Source organism: Neofelis nebulosa, chromosome 12, assembly GCF_028018385.1.
Source record: "Neofelis nebulosa isolate mNeoNeb1 chromosome 12, mNeoNeb1.pri, whole genome shotgun sequence".
NCBI lineage: Eukaryota > Metazoa > Chordata > Mammalia > Carnivora > Felidae > Neofelis > Neofelis nebulosa.
This window is the reverse complement of record NC_080793.1, coordinates 34,179,121-34,194,547: the sequence shown is the minus strand read 5'-3', so window position 1 is coordinate 34,194,547 and position 15,427 is coordinate 34,179,121. Positions and strand designations below refer to the sequence as shown.

The following is a 15,427-nucleotide window of genomic DNA, read 5'->3' as shown; positions in this document are numbered from 1 at the left end:
TTTCAGAGAAGAGGTGACTCTTCTTGCCTGGGCCTGTGAAGTTGGTAGAGGGAAGCCAGCCGTTGGGTGCCTGACCCAGGGTTCTCTGCCCAACACCCACACCAAGTTCCTTTTGGTACAGGCAGGGGTTTTCCCTGGGAACCTCTTCCCTCAAAACGGGCTGTGAATGGAGAGGAGACCACAGGTGCAGGGCTCAGGAAAAAGGCCTTGGTAGATGGGAGCTGGGCCTGGGACAGAAGCCTAACCAACACTGGGGAGGCACTGTCACCCAGGAAGACCCACCCTGCATGCATAGGACCCTAGCTCCTCAGGGACCCAGGAGGGGGGCTGGCCCTGCAGAGACATCCAAGGAAACAGAATCCACGGATGTCCCACACCGGGTAGGCCCTAGTGATGGGACACCCTGGAGACCTGGGCCCACCCAGGAAGTTGGTTACTGGGAATCATTAAGCTTCCAAAGCTTGTCAATTAATTCTAATGTTTACATTGTTTTATATAGACAAAATTTAAGGAATGTTCAAGGTTACCCTAGAAGACAGCATTCTTGCTCGTCTATGTGCTAAAGTGCTCTGTGGAAGAAGCGAGAAAGGGCTGGCATCCCTGGGTATGTGCTCATGAGGGGATGACCCAACCAAAGGCTTCCCAGCAGACGATGTTCTGATGGCGAGACCGAAGCCCAGAGAAGGGAAGGGACTTGCCCAGCACGACGTGGTGATGGGGCTCACGGGCTGGACCACCACGCCATGGCCATCCATCCTCCTGGGGGCCTGCCAGCCAAGAGGGAAAAAGGGCTTTGGGGAGGGCAGGTGGCCAAGTCAGGCCTCGCCCTCCACCTCGTCCTCACTGGCGCAGTCCTCCGGCACCACTGGGGCTTGTGAGTTCCGAGTCTCCAAGTACTCGGCCTTCAGCCGCTCCAGCTCACGCAGCTCAGGCTCCAGCCGCTCCCGGTGGGCTGTCCGCAGCTGCCGCAGCTGTTTCATAGGAAAAGGGTTCATGTCGTTGAAGGCGATGTTCATCAGCTTCCTGCGGGGGAGAGCACAGTCAGCCCAGAGCCCAGCGCCCCACTGGGCCTACACTCACCCGGCCTTCCCAGGCACCCTGGCATTCATTCTGTCCACGTGGCTGAGGCCCTGGCCCCCGCCTGCAGGGAGCTCACCTTCCCAGAAGGAAACAGTGAATAAGAAGCCAACTTCCACCCAGAGTGATGTGTACTGGGGCAGGAGAAAGCTTAGGACTATGGGAGCTCTAACCCAGTAAGGAAAGGTTGGTCAAGGAAGGCTTCTTGGAAGAGGTGACATGTGAGCTGAGTTTTGAAGAATGAGTAGAAGTTGGCCAGGCAAATGTGGTGGTGGTGCAGGTGGCAGGAAGGCATTCTAAGCTGAAGAAACTGCAAGGCCAAAAAGCCCAGAGGTGGCTGTTGTCCTAGGAACTCAAATAATTCTGTTTGGCAGGATTGTAGGGCATGGCAAGTATTAGGGGCAGGAAAAGGTGGGAAGGAAATGAAATTGCACGGAGGCTTTGAATGCCATGTTAAGGGGCAGACAGACCACTGAGGCAGTGGAACGTCCCTAAAGATTTCTAAGCCGTAACGGAGCATCAGCAGCCCTAACGAATCTGCACTCAGCAAACACCAGCATACCCTCTGCTACGTGTCCTGGGGGCATGTGAGGGTGGGAGGACTGCTGGACCGGCAGGGGTGGGGGCAGAAAAGGGTTCTCACTGGCTGTTGCAAATGGTCTTGGTGAAGAAGCGCAGGTACTGGTAGATCTCTAGGCCATCGTGCAGCCTCAGGATCTCCTCCTCGTTGTACTTGAAAATGGCCAAGGCATAGCGGAATACCACCTGGGGGCAAAGCGGGGGGCTCAGGTGGGGCACGGGGGGGCCAGGCAGGTAATCCCCAGGGGGAGGAGAACCCACACACCCAGACAGTGTGGGGCTCCCAGGACAGGCTTCAGGGTTGAAAGCCTGGAGGCAACATGTGTGCAAGGAGGCCAAAGGGGGTGGGCAGACTGGGGACCCCAAGGGGAGAGAGCACAGCTTGGAATCCGGAGATGGGGACGGAGTTCTGGCTCTGTCCTGACTTGTCCCGGGACCCTGGGTGAGCTGCTACTCTATTGGACCTGAGGGGGGTGATACTGTCTCTACATGGGGCATCAGCAGGAATTGACTGGACTAACAGATCCAAAGGTGCTCTGTAATCTGCGGTGTGGTATGTCATCAACCACCATGGGGACACTGGGGTGGGGTGTGGGGAGGGCCTGCCTAGGGTCTCCTAGAAAGGCGAGGGGCAAAGCTGGGACCACACCCAAATATGGGGGGGGGGAGAGAAGGGGGCGACCCACATGACTGGATGGGCAGTGGATGGAATAGGGATGGGCCTCCCGGATCATGGTCGTGCCTCCTCCCTAGGGAAAGGAAATCCCCCCAACTTCTCTTCTCCTCACATGTGCAAAACACTTTAGTTTACAAAGCCATGCTCCCACGAGGGGTCCTCAACAGCCCTGACAGGGGAGCACCGTCTTCCCATTCTCTGGGGGCGGAACTGAGCCCAAGAGGGCCTTGCTCGGGACTGTCCTGCTCACCCCTGGCAGCGCCCCACCTTGATGCCCTCATACAGGAAGGCGTCCCAGACCCGGAGAAGGATGTTGCTGATGAGACTGTCTGCAAAGACCACGAGGAACCAGTTGAAGGTGATGAAGGAGAGATCCACGCGGTGCTGCGCCAGGTGAGCCATCAGCCTGGGCAGCTTCTCCGAAAGTAGGTCCTGGAGCACCCGCTGGTCCACCTGGGAGCCGGGAGACAGGGCTCGTTGGCCGCCACCCTAGGGAAGGGGCCGCCGCCCTCCCTAGAGAGCCAGTCCACACACAGTCGTGGAGTCGCCCCCCACCGGCCCGGGGACGCGAGTGCCTGGACGAGCCGGAGCCCTCCGTGGCCAGGAGACGGGCATGCGGCACACCGCTCTGCTGCTCCCAGCACAGGCAGGCAGTCTTCCGAGCTGGAGCGCTGGGCTTTGACGCGGAGGTCTCTGTGGGCTACGTTCTTGGCCAGTGAACCTGAAGCCCTCCTGAACCTGAGGCCAAGCAGTTCAGGCTTGTATTGGCCTCAACGCTACATCCATTTGGGGTCTGACACGCAAGGTGCTCTGTGCGTCCAGCTCCAGACCTCGGGTAACTCACTGAGCCTAAGGAGCCACTGAACCTGAAGGACTCCTAGATCAACGGATGTGACGTCTGGGATTTGTCTCACCGGGAATGGGTGGGAGTAGAGACGGAACAGCACGTGGGTGCCTGTGTTGATAATTATTCAAACTAGGTCATAGATACATGGAGGTTCATATACTATTTTCTCTATTTTTTGTACATTCGAAATTTTCTTTTTTTTTTTTTTTTAACTTTTACATTTCATGAGACAGTGGAGCAAAGTGAGGTTTTTGCATTTGAAATTTTCTATACGGAGAGAGAGAGAGAGAGAGAGAGAGAGAGAGAAACCTTCCAACAACCCCACCACAGCACACTGGTTACACAACACACCTTGATTTCGGAGGTGTTAAAACATGAAAATAAAATATGGAACATTTCCCAGCCTGTCTTGCGGCAAGTGGTGCCTTGTGATAGAGTTCTGACCAATAAGGTATAACCAGCAACTGCTGGGCGGGAGCTGTTTGTAGGGGAGACAGCCCTTGCCTTCTACCCTCTGCTTCTTCCAGAGCTGGACCGTGGCTTCAGTGCCAGAGGTGGTGCGGTTGTCTTGTGACCACGAGGGTAGAGCCATCTTGTGACCATGAGCAGGGGGCTGAAAGCAATATGCCAGGGATGGCAAAGCAGAGAGCTTGAAGGGGACTTCAAGAAAGAAGGAAGGAAGGAAGGAAGGAAGGAAGGAAGGAAGGAAGGAAGGAAGGAAGGAAGGAAGGAAGGAAAGAAAGAAAGAAAGAAAGAAAGAAAGAAAGAAAGAAAGAAACCAACCATTCCTAGTGACATCGTGTCACCACTGGAATAACAAGTCTGTCCCGTGGGCAGGGCCCCAACAACTCTAAAGGGCCATCACCTCACCAGAGCCTCCCAGGAGTCCCAGGGAGTGGTTACTGGCCCCTGTACAGAGGGAGAAATGGAGGCCTGAGAGGTTCCTGATTTTTCTGATTCACTGGCTTGAAGGAACCACTCAAGGAGCACCAACCTGTGTGGCCTCCAAGTCCCGTCTGCCCCTGCTCTGCTCACCTGGGATGATGTGAGTGTCTTGCTGTAGTAGTCAGCTGGCATGATGGTCTCCACAATGGCCACCAGGCACCAGAAGGCACACTCCTCTTCCTCCAGGACCAGCAGAGCAATGGCCGCTAGCCTGGAAGGGGAAGAAAGGAGGCTTAGGGTGATGTGCAGAAGTCACAGCCAGGCAGAGGGTGGCAGAGGTCGCTTCCCGGATCCCAGGGGGTTGTCGTGTCTAACCCTAACCAGTCTAGTGTTCTGGCACCTGGGGTGAGAGGAACTTGCTTTTGGGGACTACACAGGGATTTCCAGAGCAATGGGGAGATCTGAGTCTCTAGGGAGGGGCTCTGGAGTCCTGTTGCCTAGGTGTGATTCTGCACCTGCTGCTTCCTTGCTGGAAGCAAGTTCCTAAACCTCTTTGAGCCTCAACCTCTTCATAATAATCACAGGACTATTATGAGGGTGAATGACATTAACAACAGATGATTGCCCAGCATAGCACCTGACGTGTAGTGGAGCACTTTATGAATGTTAGTTATCCTTATCTTAATATCCACAGGCTTTGAGACCTTTGCAAGTGTGCTAACCTCTCTGAGCCTTACTTTGATCATCTGTAAAGTGGGATTAACAATCTCTACCTCCTAGGGCTGTGAGGCATTTTGAGCAAGAAGACAGAATTACAGTGTCTTGCTAACCGTCTGGCATATAGCAGGTGCTCATTACACAAAATTCTTTCTCTCATTTGCTTCCCCTTCCCCTAAAGTTACCATGAAGCTCTAATGAGATCATGGGAAGAAAGGAAAAAGTCCACAGTGCTGAGCAGGGATGTCAGCCTGGAAGAAGTATTGTTTTCTCTACCTCTCCCATCCTTCCTGGCAGGTCTCACCCAGGGCCAATCCAGGAATACATTTTCCAAGATGCAATGGTCTCTCAAGATGCTAGGTGAACACAAGGTCCCAAATTCAAAGATGTTTGGGAAATGCTGCATACTCTAGCCCCTTTTTAGAGGCCAGTGATATACAACATCTTAGTAAAAGCCTCTTAGAAATTCTGCAGTGACAAAACCCCATGTGACCCTAGCCCAGGACTGTCCATTGGGGCTGTAGAGCCCCTTTTGTACAGTGCACCCACTGAACACCCTTAGGGAGATGCCACCTTACAGTATCATGAAGCCTCACACACTTGATGGGCTTAAAAAACACATTTCATTGTCTAGCTATTTATCCTCTGAGCTCTTACAAGATTGGATTCATGACCTCCAACCTCTTCTGAGGTTCATATTGTTTAGAGAAATAAGGCCAATTCTCAAAAGAAAAAAGAAACCCCTTTTCTCTCCCCAATAGATTGGGAAGGAATTTCTTTTCGCTCTGGCTAAACCATCTGTACAAATTCTCCTGAGTCTAAGCTGAGTGGGTGAAGAGAAGAGTCAAAGGTCTTTTTGGAAATAGGAAGCTCTGCCCTCTCAGAGCTGGGGAAGGGGTGCCTTCTGAGGTCATTTAGTTCAGGGATAGCAAACGTGTGAAACACGGGCCACCACTCTTTAGTCTATGCCCAGAGCAGACATAACTAATCAATCATGACAACATTCCCTTTGTCTATGCCCAGGGCAGACATAACTAATTCATCATTGTTCTCTTTCCCACTGACTCTGGAGGCTGCCTCAGAAACTCTCACCAGAGAAGGCTCTAGACAGATGCTTCCTACTGGTTATCCTGGGTCTAGATAAACTTATTGCAGAGATGGGAAGACCCGAGTCCTGGAAAGGAGAAATGACTTGCTCAGGGTCACACAGTCAGCTGGTGGTAGAGTGGCTCCCAAAGTCCCAGGCTGGTGTTCTCTCCACCCTACCCCATTCCACTGGAGCCTCAGGACATGCTCAGTCTAGGAGCTGGCTGCTGGCACCAGCTTAGATCTCTCTACACATTAAAAAGATCAGTAATGAGAGGCTGTTGGTACCAATTAGGGCCCACCAAGTGCTCAGGGCTACAACCAGACTCCGACTTAAGGCCTTCAGGCTCAAGTGGGTCTGCAAAGGAAGTAGCATGGTGATGTGGGAAACAGCTACTTTTAAAGCACTCCATTTATGTTCTAAAGGGAAATAGCTTTAACGTTTTTGCCCTAAATCTACAGTGTATTATTACCATGATACCTGTCACCCTCTAAACAGGTTGATTTGTTGCATAGAAGCAGGGTGTGTCCTCTTTTGACACCATGCATACAGTTCTATCAGTTGCCACTAGATGGTGGCAGTCAGACAAGTGAAAGGGGCCTGCAAGGTGGGGTTTAAGGGCCGCACTCTCCACGTATTAAGGGGCTCTTCCCATTACAAATAACTTTCGATTTTAAGCAATAATACGGATGTGTGCCTAAACACTAATTATCAGTAAGAAAAAAAGTATTCAGAGAAAGAATTAAAGAAATATTCTTGGGTGTCACCTCCTTCTCCGTCTGTTATTCCTACATACCCTTCCACAGCTTTTGTGCTGCCTCTATCCACACAGGGAACAGTTTCTTTCCTTCTAGGTTTATCTCAAGATCCTTCCCACTATAGGATTTCCCCCGCCCCTTCAGCGCAAGATTAGCTGTGCTGTGGTTTAACTCTGAACTCCCAGTAACTGAACATGTATATATGCTCAATTTCACCCAATTTAGGCTGGAAATCAAGTATCAAAAATATCTACCCTTAGGAACCATTCAAATTTGAGTAGGGACGCTGTGAATGTTTATTCTGTGTTAAAGAAATGTCACACACCACCTATTTTGAAAAAAACACCAGAAGGTCTTATGTAAATTTTGCTTGAGTGTATGCGTGTTTAAATTAAATTGAGTCAAAGGGGTGCCTGTGTGGCTCCGTCCATTGAGCTTTTGACTTTGGCTCAGGTCGTGATCTCACAGTTCGTGAGTGCCAGCCCCACATTGGACTCTCTGCTGTCAGTGCAGAGCCCGCTTCGAATCCTCTGTCCCCCTCTCTGTGCCCCTCCCCCACTCACACTGTCTCTCTCTCTCTCTCTCTCTCTGTCTCTCAAAAATAAACCTTAAAAAAAAAACTTTAGAAATAAATAGAGTCAAAACTTGCTTTGGGAAATATCTGAGATTACATAACCTCTATCGGGATAGCTAAGGGCATCCATGAGAGTCCTCCACAGTCCTGAAGGGGGCAGCCCTACCAGTCACCACCCCCCCTCCACCCCCAATCCCTTATCTCCTGCTGTTGCACCAGAAGCAGAACCGACTCCAGGCTGGCCCGACTGCATTCTTTCCTTTGGGAATTTAGGCCTGCGGCAAGAGGGTATCGCAAGAGGGTATCGACAAGTGGGATGACTTGCTGACAAAGCTCCAGACTCAGGGGCTGAGTTCTCCGTTCTGAACAGAACAGCCTCAATGGGCCTTAAATGTCCAAAGAATGATGGACCGAGGCTGGTCTGCTGAAAGCAAGAGAGTCCAGAGACTGTGAGGCCCCATAAAGGCTGCAGAAGAGTAGGGTGTGGTGCTGCACAGTGTCGGGACCTGGCCCCACGGACTATGGCGCGATTGGCACCCCTGGGGTTGTGTGGTGCTGTGGCCCTGCTAGAGACAGGAGATGCCGCGGTTTCTAATGACCATGGGGTCTCGTCCTCTCTTTTCTTTTCCTGGTTGTTAGGAGCTTCCCTGTAACATTTACAAATTCTCTTTCTCTTGGGTTCCTCTGAATGGATTTTGTCTGAAGCAAATGGGCCTTGACCCACAGTTCTGCAATGTGTGAGCTGAGCTGTGCACACTACAAAATCCCAGGAGACCATTCCCGATGCTTCCTACATGGGTGGCCCCACCCTGAGCACAGATCAAAGCAGAGAGCACGGCATGAGGAGCTACCGCGGTCTTGAACCTGTCCTTGTCCCCATCTTGAACATGTCCATATTGTCCTCATCTGTACAGCGGGAATCAAGTCTCCTGGGCTCCCCTCTCCATGTTCCTGGGAGACTCCAAAGAGACAGAGAGGTGCTCTAGAGAACAAGGGCTGTGCCCTCACTAGAGCCATGACGCTCACCTGTTGAGGCCCTGGCAGTAGCCGATGGTGGGGTTTTGCCAGGAGAAGGCCAGCAGCACCCGGCGTAGCTTGTCGGGGTAGCTGGAGGCGGGGCAGGTGAAGTGCTTGTTGTTGGGGAAGGTGCGGTTCAGGTCCAGCTCAATTTGGCGGGCTGCAGGGTGCTCGTGAACCTGACCCCGGCTCAGCAGCTCCTGGTAGCGGCCGGGGCTCCACAGGTGCTGGACGCGGAGGTGGACCAGCCACCTCCAGACACGCGGCCGGTGCTCTCGGGGCACACCTGCCCGCAGCAGCTGCTTGAGCTCGACCGAGGGCGTGAGATCACCCAGGGCAGCCCAACGCTCCCGTAGCGGCCGCTCCACAGCCTCATGGGCCAGCAGGTGGTGGGAGTGCACCTCTAGTGCCTGGATCTTGGCCAGCAGCTTCAGGTCTTCCATCTCGTAGTTGGGCACCGTCAGGAAGCCATACTCGTCATACTCACTGTCAGCAAAAATACACGTTAGCAACACCTTGCAGAGTCCTTCCCCGGAGAAGGGGCAGTGGGCAGGGGCTGGACCCCAGGCAAGGTTCTTGCTGGGGCTTCACTGCGGGTTAGCCATGCAGCTTTGGGCAGGAGACTTCAGTTCTCCGAACTTCAGTTTGCTCATCTGTACCAGGGGTAGGATTCCTGCTCTGCCCCATGGAGACCCATTGACCATTGACATCCCCTGTTGTAAAATGCTGGGGGCCTAGACAGTGTCTGGGACATGGTAAGTGCATAGTAAGTGGATTCTGTGCAGATATAAAGAACCCTCTTCTTACCCCATGAGGCCTTAGGCTCAAGGAGTCCTGCACTGCTGATATAGAATCCCACTCCCACAAGACAGTAAGCCCAAGGATGGATGGGGAACAGACAGCATCACTGACAAGCAAGATGGGTGAGCTGGGGATCCATTCCACATAGCTTTTCATTGATCTAACATTTATTTGCCCTGTGTGCTCTGCATGTGCGGTCTCATTTGGTCCTACTGATCCTGCAAAGCAGCAATCTTAGCCCACATCTGATGGAGGCTGTATACGTGGCCCAGAAAGGTAAAGTGACTTGTCCAAGGTCACATGGTGACACGGCCAGGGGTGGCTCCAAAGCCTGGGCTCCTTCCACCGAGCCTCCCAGCCTCGGGGGCCTTTGGACCCCAGCCATAGCCCCTTTTGTTATATTTAACTGCCCATGTCCACTGTGCTCAGCAAGGGCTTTGCTTGGGGAAGGCAGCTGGCTTGTCTCTCCTCCTCCCCTCTCTGACAAGTATCTCTGGGAGCCTGGAGAAGTGGAGAAAAAAGAGCTTCAGAGGCAGACCCAGGTCAGCTGCACTAATATGCTGCATGGCCTTGGGGAAGGGGCTGCCTCCTCTTAGCCTACGCCACCTTGTCTTACAGCTGGGGTGTAAGTGTAAGTGACGCCACCTCAGCCATAAGAGGGGGCTCATCGCAACCACATGCTCAATACCTGAAGATACGAGAAAGTAAGGGATGCACAGTGCTTGTACACGGTCAGCAGGAACCAGCAGCAGAGCAGCTGGGGCTCCCCAGGTCAGGCAGACCAAGACCTTCCCTTGCTGCCTGCGGGGCTCACCTGATAGGGCTCAGCTCCACGCCTTCTGCAGAGGCCTCCCTGGCCTCCCACTGCAGTGCCTCCTGGATGAGCTGCCTCAGCAGCTCTGAGCAGTCATTCGCCTCGCCCCCCATGGTCTCCTGCAGCCTCCGCAGCCCCGCCAGGTACTTGCTCTCTACCTGGCAGTTCTTGGCTTGGAGGTAGGCACACTGTGGAGGGAGGGGTGGGGCTGTCAGGCCACCTGGTTGGGCTTGGGCCACCCTAGAGGCCTGAGCAGCTACAGGCAGCAAAGCTCTTCTCCCATCTCATCTTGCATCCCCTCCCCACCCCCCAGCCATCGTATAAGGGAAAGGAGATGGGCCCCAAACCCAAGGGTTTATAGCAAGGCAGTGAAGGCTTCAGGCAAGAGAGCCAGGCCCAGGGCTGGGCTGGATTCAGAAGAAAGAGAGGAAAGGTGGACAGGGGCAGTGCAGGTTCTTGCATAGCCTGCAGTCCCATCCTGGTTCGGCCACTGCTGGCTGGGTGAGCTATGGCAAGTTACTTAACCACTCTGTGCCCTAGCTTGTTCATTTAACCAATGGAAATCATATGGATTCTGGTGAGGATTACATGAGCTGATGTGTGTAAAGTCCCTCTCAGGGCACCTAGCCTAGAGCAGTTCTCTGCAGGTGGTATTACTGAGCAGCACCCAGGAGATGGCCATGAGGCTCCAGACACTGCCCTTGGGCCTCCTGCTGCCACAACACTGGCTCCTTCCATTCCTGCTATGCATCATTCTCTCCCATCGGTGGCCTTCCTGCACGCTCCCTGCCCCTCCCTGCCCGTCTTGAACTTTTGTATTTCTATTTACACAAACTGAGTGTTCTGAACAAGTCTCGTCACTTTCCTAGGCCCATTTTCCTTCTTTGTAAGCTGGACAGGAAAAATCGGCCTCATAGTATTGCTGTGACCTCTGGGCCAGCCTGGCTCCTGTTTCATCCTGGGGTGGCAGAGTGGGAGCTTCCTGGCCAAGGGTGCCCATCTGCTGCACCTCTACCCAGATTACCATCTCCAAACGTTGGCTAAGCACCAACTCCAGGCCATCGGGTGAGCTGGCCCTCCTCCCCAACCCAGGCGGCTCCCACTTCCATGTCCCTCTGCCTGCAAGACTGCTTCCCGAGTCCCCTCCCAGTAGTCTTCTCAGGCACTTCTGAGACCCCCGAATCTCCTGCTCTCCAGCCCACCTCCGTAAGCCCAATGAGCCCCTGGCTTTCTCAAAACATAAGTCTGATTGAGCACCACCCCCCCCCCCCGACTGCCCCACTCAAAACCCTTCTACAACTGCCAGTTTCCTCAGAGAACGTCCCAACATTTCCCCCCTTCAGCCTCACGTCTCCTTTCTCACCTTCCCCCTTCCTCTCAATCCATAGGTCTTGACCATGCTGTCTCTTTTCTTGGAAGGCCTTTCTCCACTGTTTGTCTGGATAACACCAACTCACTTTTAGGACTCAGCTCAAGAAGGCACCTCCACCAGGAAGTCCTCCCTGACTTTCTTTCCTCCTTTGGGCCCCAAAGAATCCTGCGTGCCCAACTGCATCTTGATTGTGTTTGATCCTCACTAGTCTGCACATACCCTCTTTGAAAAGTCTTAGAAGGCCTTTTGTTAGTTCTTCTTTAAATGTTCATTAGAATCCATCAGTAAAGCCATCAGGTCCAGGGCTTTTCTTTGTTGAGAGATTTCTGATTGCTAACTCAGTCTCCTTACTAGTTATACAGGCCATTCAGGTTTTCTATTCTTCATGATTTAGTCTTGGTAGGCTTTATGTTTCCAGGGATTTGTCCATTTCATTTGGTGATTCAATTTGTTGGTATACAACTGTTCATAGTACTTTTTTAAAAATTTATTTTTATTTTTTTATTAAAAAATTTTTTTAATGTTTACTTTTGAGACACAGAGAGAGAGAGAGAGAGAGAGCGCGCACAAGCATGAGAGCATGAGTGGGGGAGGGGCTGAGAGGAAGACACAGAATCCAAAGCAGGCTCCAAGCTCTGAGCTGTCAGCACAGAGCCCAGTGTGGGACTCAAACCCACAAGCTGTGAAATCATGACCTGAGCTGAAGTCACATGCTTAACCAACCGAGTCACCCAGGCGCCCCTGTTCATAGTACTCTTATAATCCTTTTTATTTCTGTAAAATCAATAGTAATGTTCCCACTTTCTTTTCTGATTTTGAATTTTCTTTTTTTCCTTAGTTCACTTAGCCCAAGGTTTGTCGATTTTGTTCATCTTTTCAAAAAAATCACTTTTGGTTTCATTGATTTTCTCTATTACTTTTCTGTTATCTATTTCATTTATTTCTGCTCTAATCTTTATTATTTTCTTCTATCAGCCAGCTTGGGTTTAGTTCTTCTAGTTCCTCAAGTTGTAAAGTTAGGCTGTTGATTTGAGATCTTTCTTGTTTTTTAAAGAAAGTGTTTATAGCTATAAATTCCCTCCTCAGCTCAGAGCCTGGAGTCTGCTTTGGATTCTGTCTCACTCTCTCTCTGCCCCTCCCTGCTCATGCTCTGTCTCTCTTGCTGTCAAAAATAAACATAAAAAAAAATTTCTTCCTCAGCATGGCTTTTGCTGTGTCCCATAAGTTTTGACATGTCTTCTTTTTCATTTGCCTTTAAGTATTTTCGAATTTTCCTTGTAATTTCTTCTTTGATTCATTGTTTCAAAGTATGTTGCTTAATTTCTACAAGTTTGTGAATTTTCCAGTTTGACTTCTGTTTTTGGTTTCTAGCTTCATCCCATTCCAGTTGGAGAAGATACCTGTCTCTTTAAATCTACTGAGATATAATTTGTGGTCTAACATATGGTTTGTCCTGGAAAATGAGGAGAATGCGTGTGCTGTTGTCGCTGGGTAGAGTGTTCTGTGTTATACCTGTTAGATCTAGTTGGTGTATTGTGTTGTTTAAGGCCACTAGTTCCTTACTTATCATCTGTCTGGTTATTTTACCCATTACTGAGAGTGGGGTACTAAAGTTTACAACTATTATTGTAGAATTATCTATTTCTCCCTTCAGTTCTGTCATTTTTGGTTCCTATAGTTTGCTGGTCTGTTATCAAGTATATAAATGTTTATAATTGCTGTATCTTCTCACTGTCTTGAACCTTTTATTAACATATAATGTCTTTCTTGGTCTCTTGTAACTTTAAAAACTTTAAAGTCACTCCAGTCTGATATTAGCAAAGCCACCCTGCTCTCTGTTGGTTATTATTTCATGGAATATCTTTTTCCAACCTTTCATTTTCAATCTATTTGTGTCTCTGAATATAAAGCGAGTCTCCTGTACACAGCATATAGTTGGATCATTTTTTTTTTTTATCCATTTTGTCAGACTCTTTTAATTGGAGAGTTTAATCCATTTACATTTAAAGTAATTATTGATAAGGGATGTCTGTCCTTTTGCTATTTATTTGCTGACTTATACCATTTTTGTCCCTTGTTTCCTGCATTACTGTGTTTTTTGTGGTGAAATGTTTAAATTCCTGTTCTGTTTCCTTTTGTGTATATTCTATAGCTTCTTTCTTTATGGTTACCATGGGGATTAATTTAAAATTCTAAAGTTATAACATTCTAATTTGAATTTATATCAGCTTAACTTCAATAACATGCAGAAACTCTGTTCCTTTATAGTTCCATCCCTACCCTTTTGGTTGTTGATGTCACAAAATTACATCTTTATACATCGTGAGCCCCAAAACATAACGTAATGATTCTTTTAAATGCAAAATTAGGTAGAAAACAAAATGTGGAGTTATAAACCAAAGTTGTAATAATACTAGCTTTTAGATTAATCATTAAAAAAATGTATTAATCTCTTAAATCATATAGAAAACAAAAGTGGAATTATAAACCATTTTTACCATAATACTAGGTTTTATAATTGCCCATGTATTTACCTCTACTGAGATTTGTATACCTTCAAACACCTCTGAGTTACTGCCTAGTGTACCTCCATTGCACCCCGCAGGACTGTGTAAGCACTTCTTGTGGGCAGATCTAGTGGGAATGAAGTTTCTCAACTTTCGTTTCTCTGAATTTCTCTTAATTTCTCCCTCATTTTTGGAAGAAGGTTTTGCCAGATACAAATTCTTTTGCTTTGCTTTTTGTTTGTCTTTGTTTTTAGCATTTTGGCCTCCAAGGTTTCTGATGAGAAATCTGCTCATAATCTTCTCGAGGATTCCTTGTATGTGATGAGTTGCTTCTCTTTCTGCTTGCAAGCAGTCGCTTTGTATTTGGCATTCAAAAGATTGATAGTAATGTGTCTCAGTGTAGATCTCTTTGAATTTATTTTACTTGATGTTTGTTGAGCTTCTTGGACATTTTTATTCATGTCTTTCATCACATTTGGGAAATTTTCAGCCTTTATTCACATATTCTCTCTGCCCCTCTCTCTCTCTCTCTTTTCTCCTTCTGGGACTCCCCTACTATAATGGGTATGTTGGTCTGCTTAATGGTGTCTCACACATCACTTAGGCTCTGTTCACTTTTCTTCCATCTTTTTTTCTTTCTGTTTCTCAGACTTAATAATTTTCACTATCCTATTTTCAAGTCCACTGATTCCTTCTGCCTGCTTGAATCTACCTCTGAATCCCTCTGGTGGATTTTTCATTTTGGGTATTGTTCTTTTCAATTCCAGAATTTCTTCTTGATTTCTTTGTAGGTTTTCTATCTCTTTATTGATATTTCTTTTTTCTTCATACATTGCTTTCTTGACTCTCTACATCTTCTTTTAGTTCTCTGAACATCTTTAAGACAACTGTTTTAAAATCTTTGTCTAGTATTATCTAGCATCAGGTCTTTGTCAGGGGCAGTTTCTACTAATTTATGTTTTTCCTTTGAATGGGCCATACTTTTATATATCTTTGTACGCCTTGTGATTATTATGTTGAAAACTAGACATCTGAATCTAATAATGTGGTAGTAGTGGAATCAGATTCTCCCAATTTAAGAAAAAATTGTTTTTGTTTTTTGGCTGTTATAGGCTGTCTCTGGGCCAAGAGAGATCATCTCTTTTCTGAGTCTTTCCCTGGGTGTGCATGGCCACTTTCTAATTTCCTCATCTATGCAGTTGTGTTTGAATGTCTAGTCTTCAAGCTCTAGCTCCCAAAAGGGGAAAAGAGAAAAATGAAGTGGGGGCAGCCCTTTGAATCCTCTGGCAGTTACTCTAGCCGGAGGGGAGGTACAAAAATGGCCGCCTGTCCCTTCCTCTGTACTTCTGTGATCAGAAGCAGCAATCAGAGCACAGATGCCTGAGGCAGAAAGGCAGTTTTTAAATGGCACAGTCCAGAGGCAGGGCAGGCAGGTGATAAGGACAGAGCGATACAGGGCCGAGAAGGTAAGGGACTGAAGGGTGACTGGGCATGTAGACGGACTCTGCCTCTTACCTTCATCAGGAGGGCCCTCTCCTTCTCAGCCACCCTTCTCCAGATCTTTGTGACTTGGTGGATCTCGGAGTTTAGGAAGCGGTTCTGGGTCCGATATGCTTCTATGTCATCCTGGAGAAGAGAGCAAAACATCTGATGAATTGCCATCTCCCTGATCCTCACCCTCCGCATGAGCTGTTGGTGCCAACACTTCCTTCCTTT

General features: G+C 49.1%; 1 protein-coding gene across 7 annotated transcripts in view; it reads right to left on the bottom strand.

Moving 5' to 3' along the window:
* Positions 1–468: 468 nt before the first annotated feature.
* TBC1D2 (TBC1 domain family member 2) overlaps positions 469–15,427 on the bottom strand; it is a 55,749-nt gene continuing 40,790 nt past the window's right edge. For 3 of the 7 annotated variants that reach the window (XM_058694797.1, XM_058694801.1, XM_058694802.1), the window contains 7 exons: positions 15,227–15,337; positions 9,833–10,020; positions 8,227–8,703; positions 4,215–4,335; positions 2,600–2,785; positions 1,721–1,842; positions 469–1,023 (listed from right to left, as the gene is read on the bottom strand). In XM_058694797.1, coding sequence (XP_058550780.1) covers positions 816–1,023; positions 1,721–1,842; positions 2,600–2,785; positions 4,215–4,335; positions 8,227–8,703; positions 9,833–10,020; positions 15,227–15,337 — 1,413 coding nt within the window. In that variant the 3' untranslated portion in view covers positions 469–815. Of the gene's footprint in view, positions 1,024–1,639; positions 1,843–2,599; positions 2,786–4,214; positions 4,336–8,226; positions 8,704–9,832; positions 10,021–15,226; positions 15,338–15,427 lie in introns of all 7 variants that reach the window. The other 4 variants (XR_009251571.1, XM_058694798.1, XM_058694800.1 and 1 more) reach the window with 4 other exon arrangements.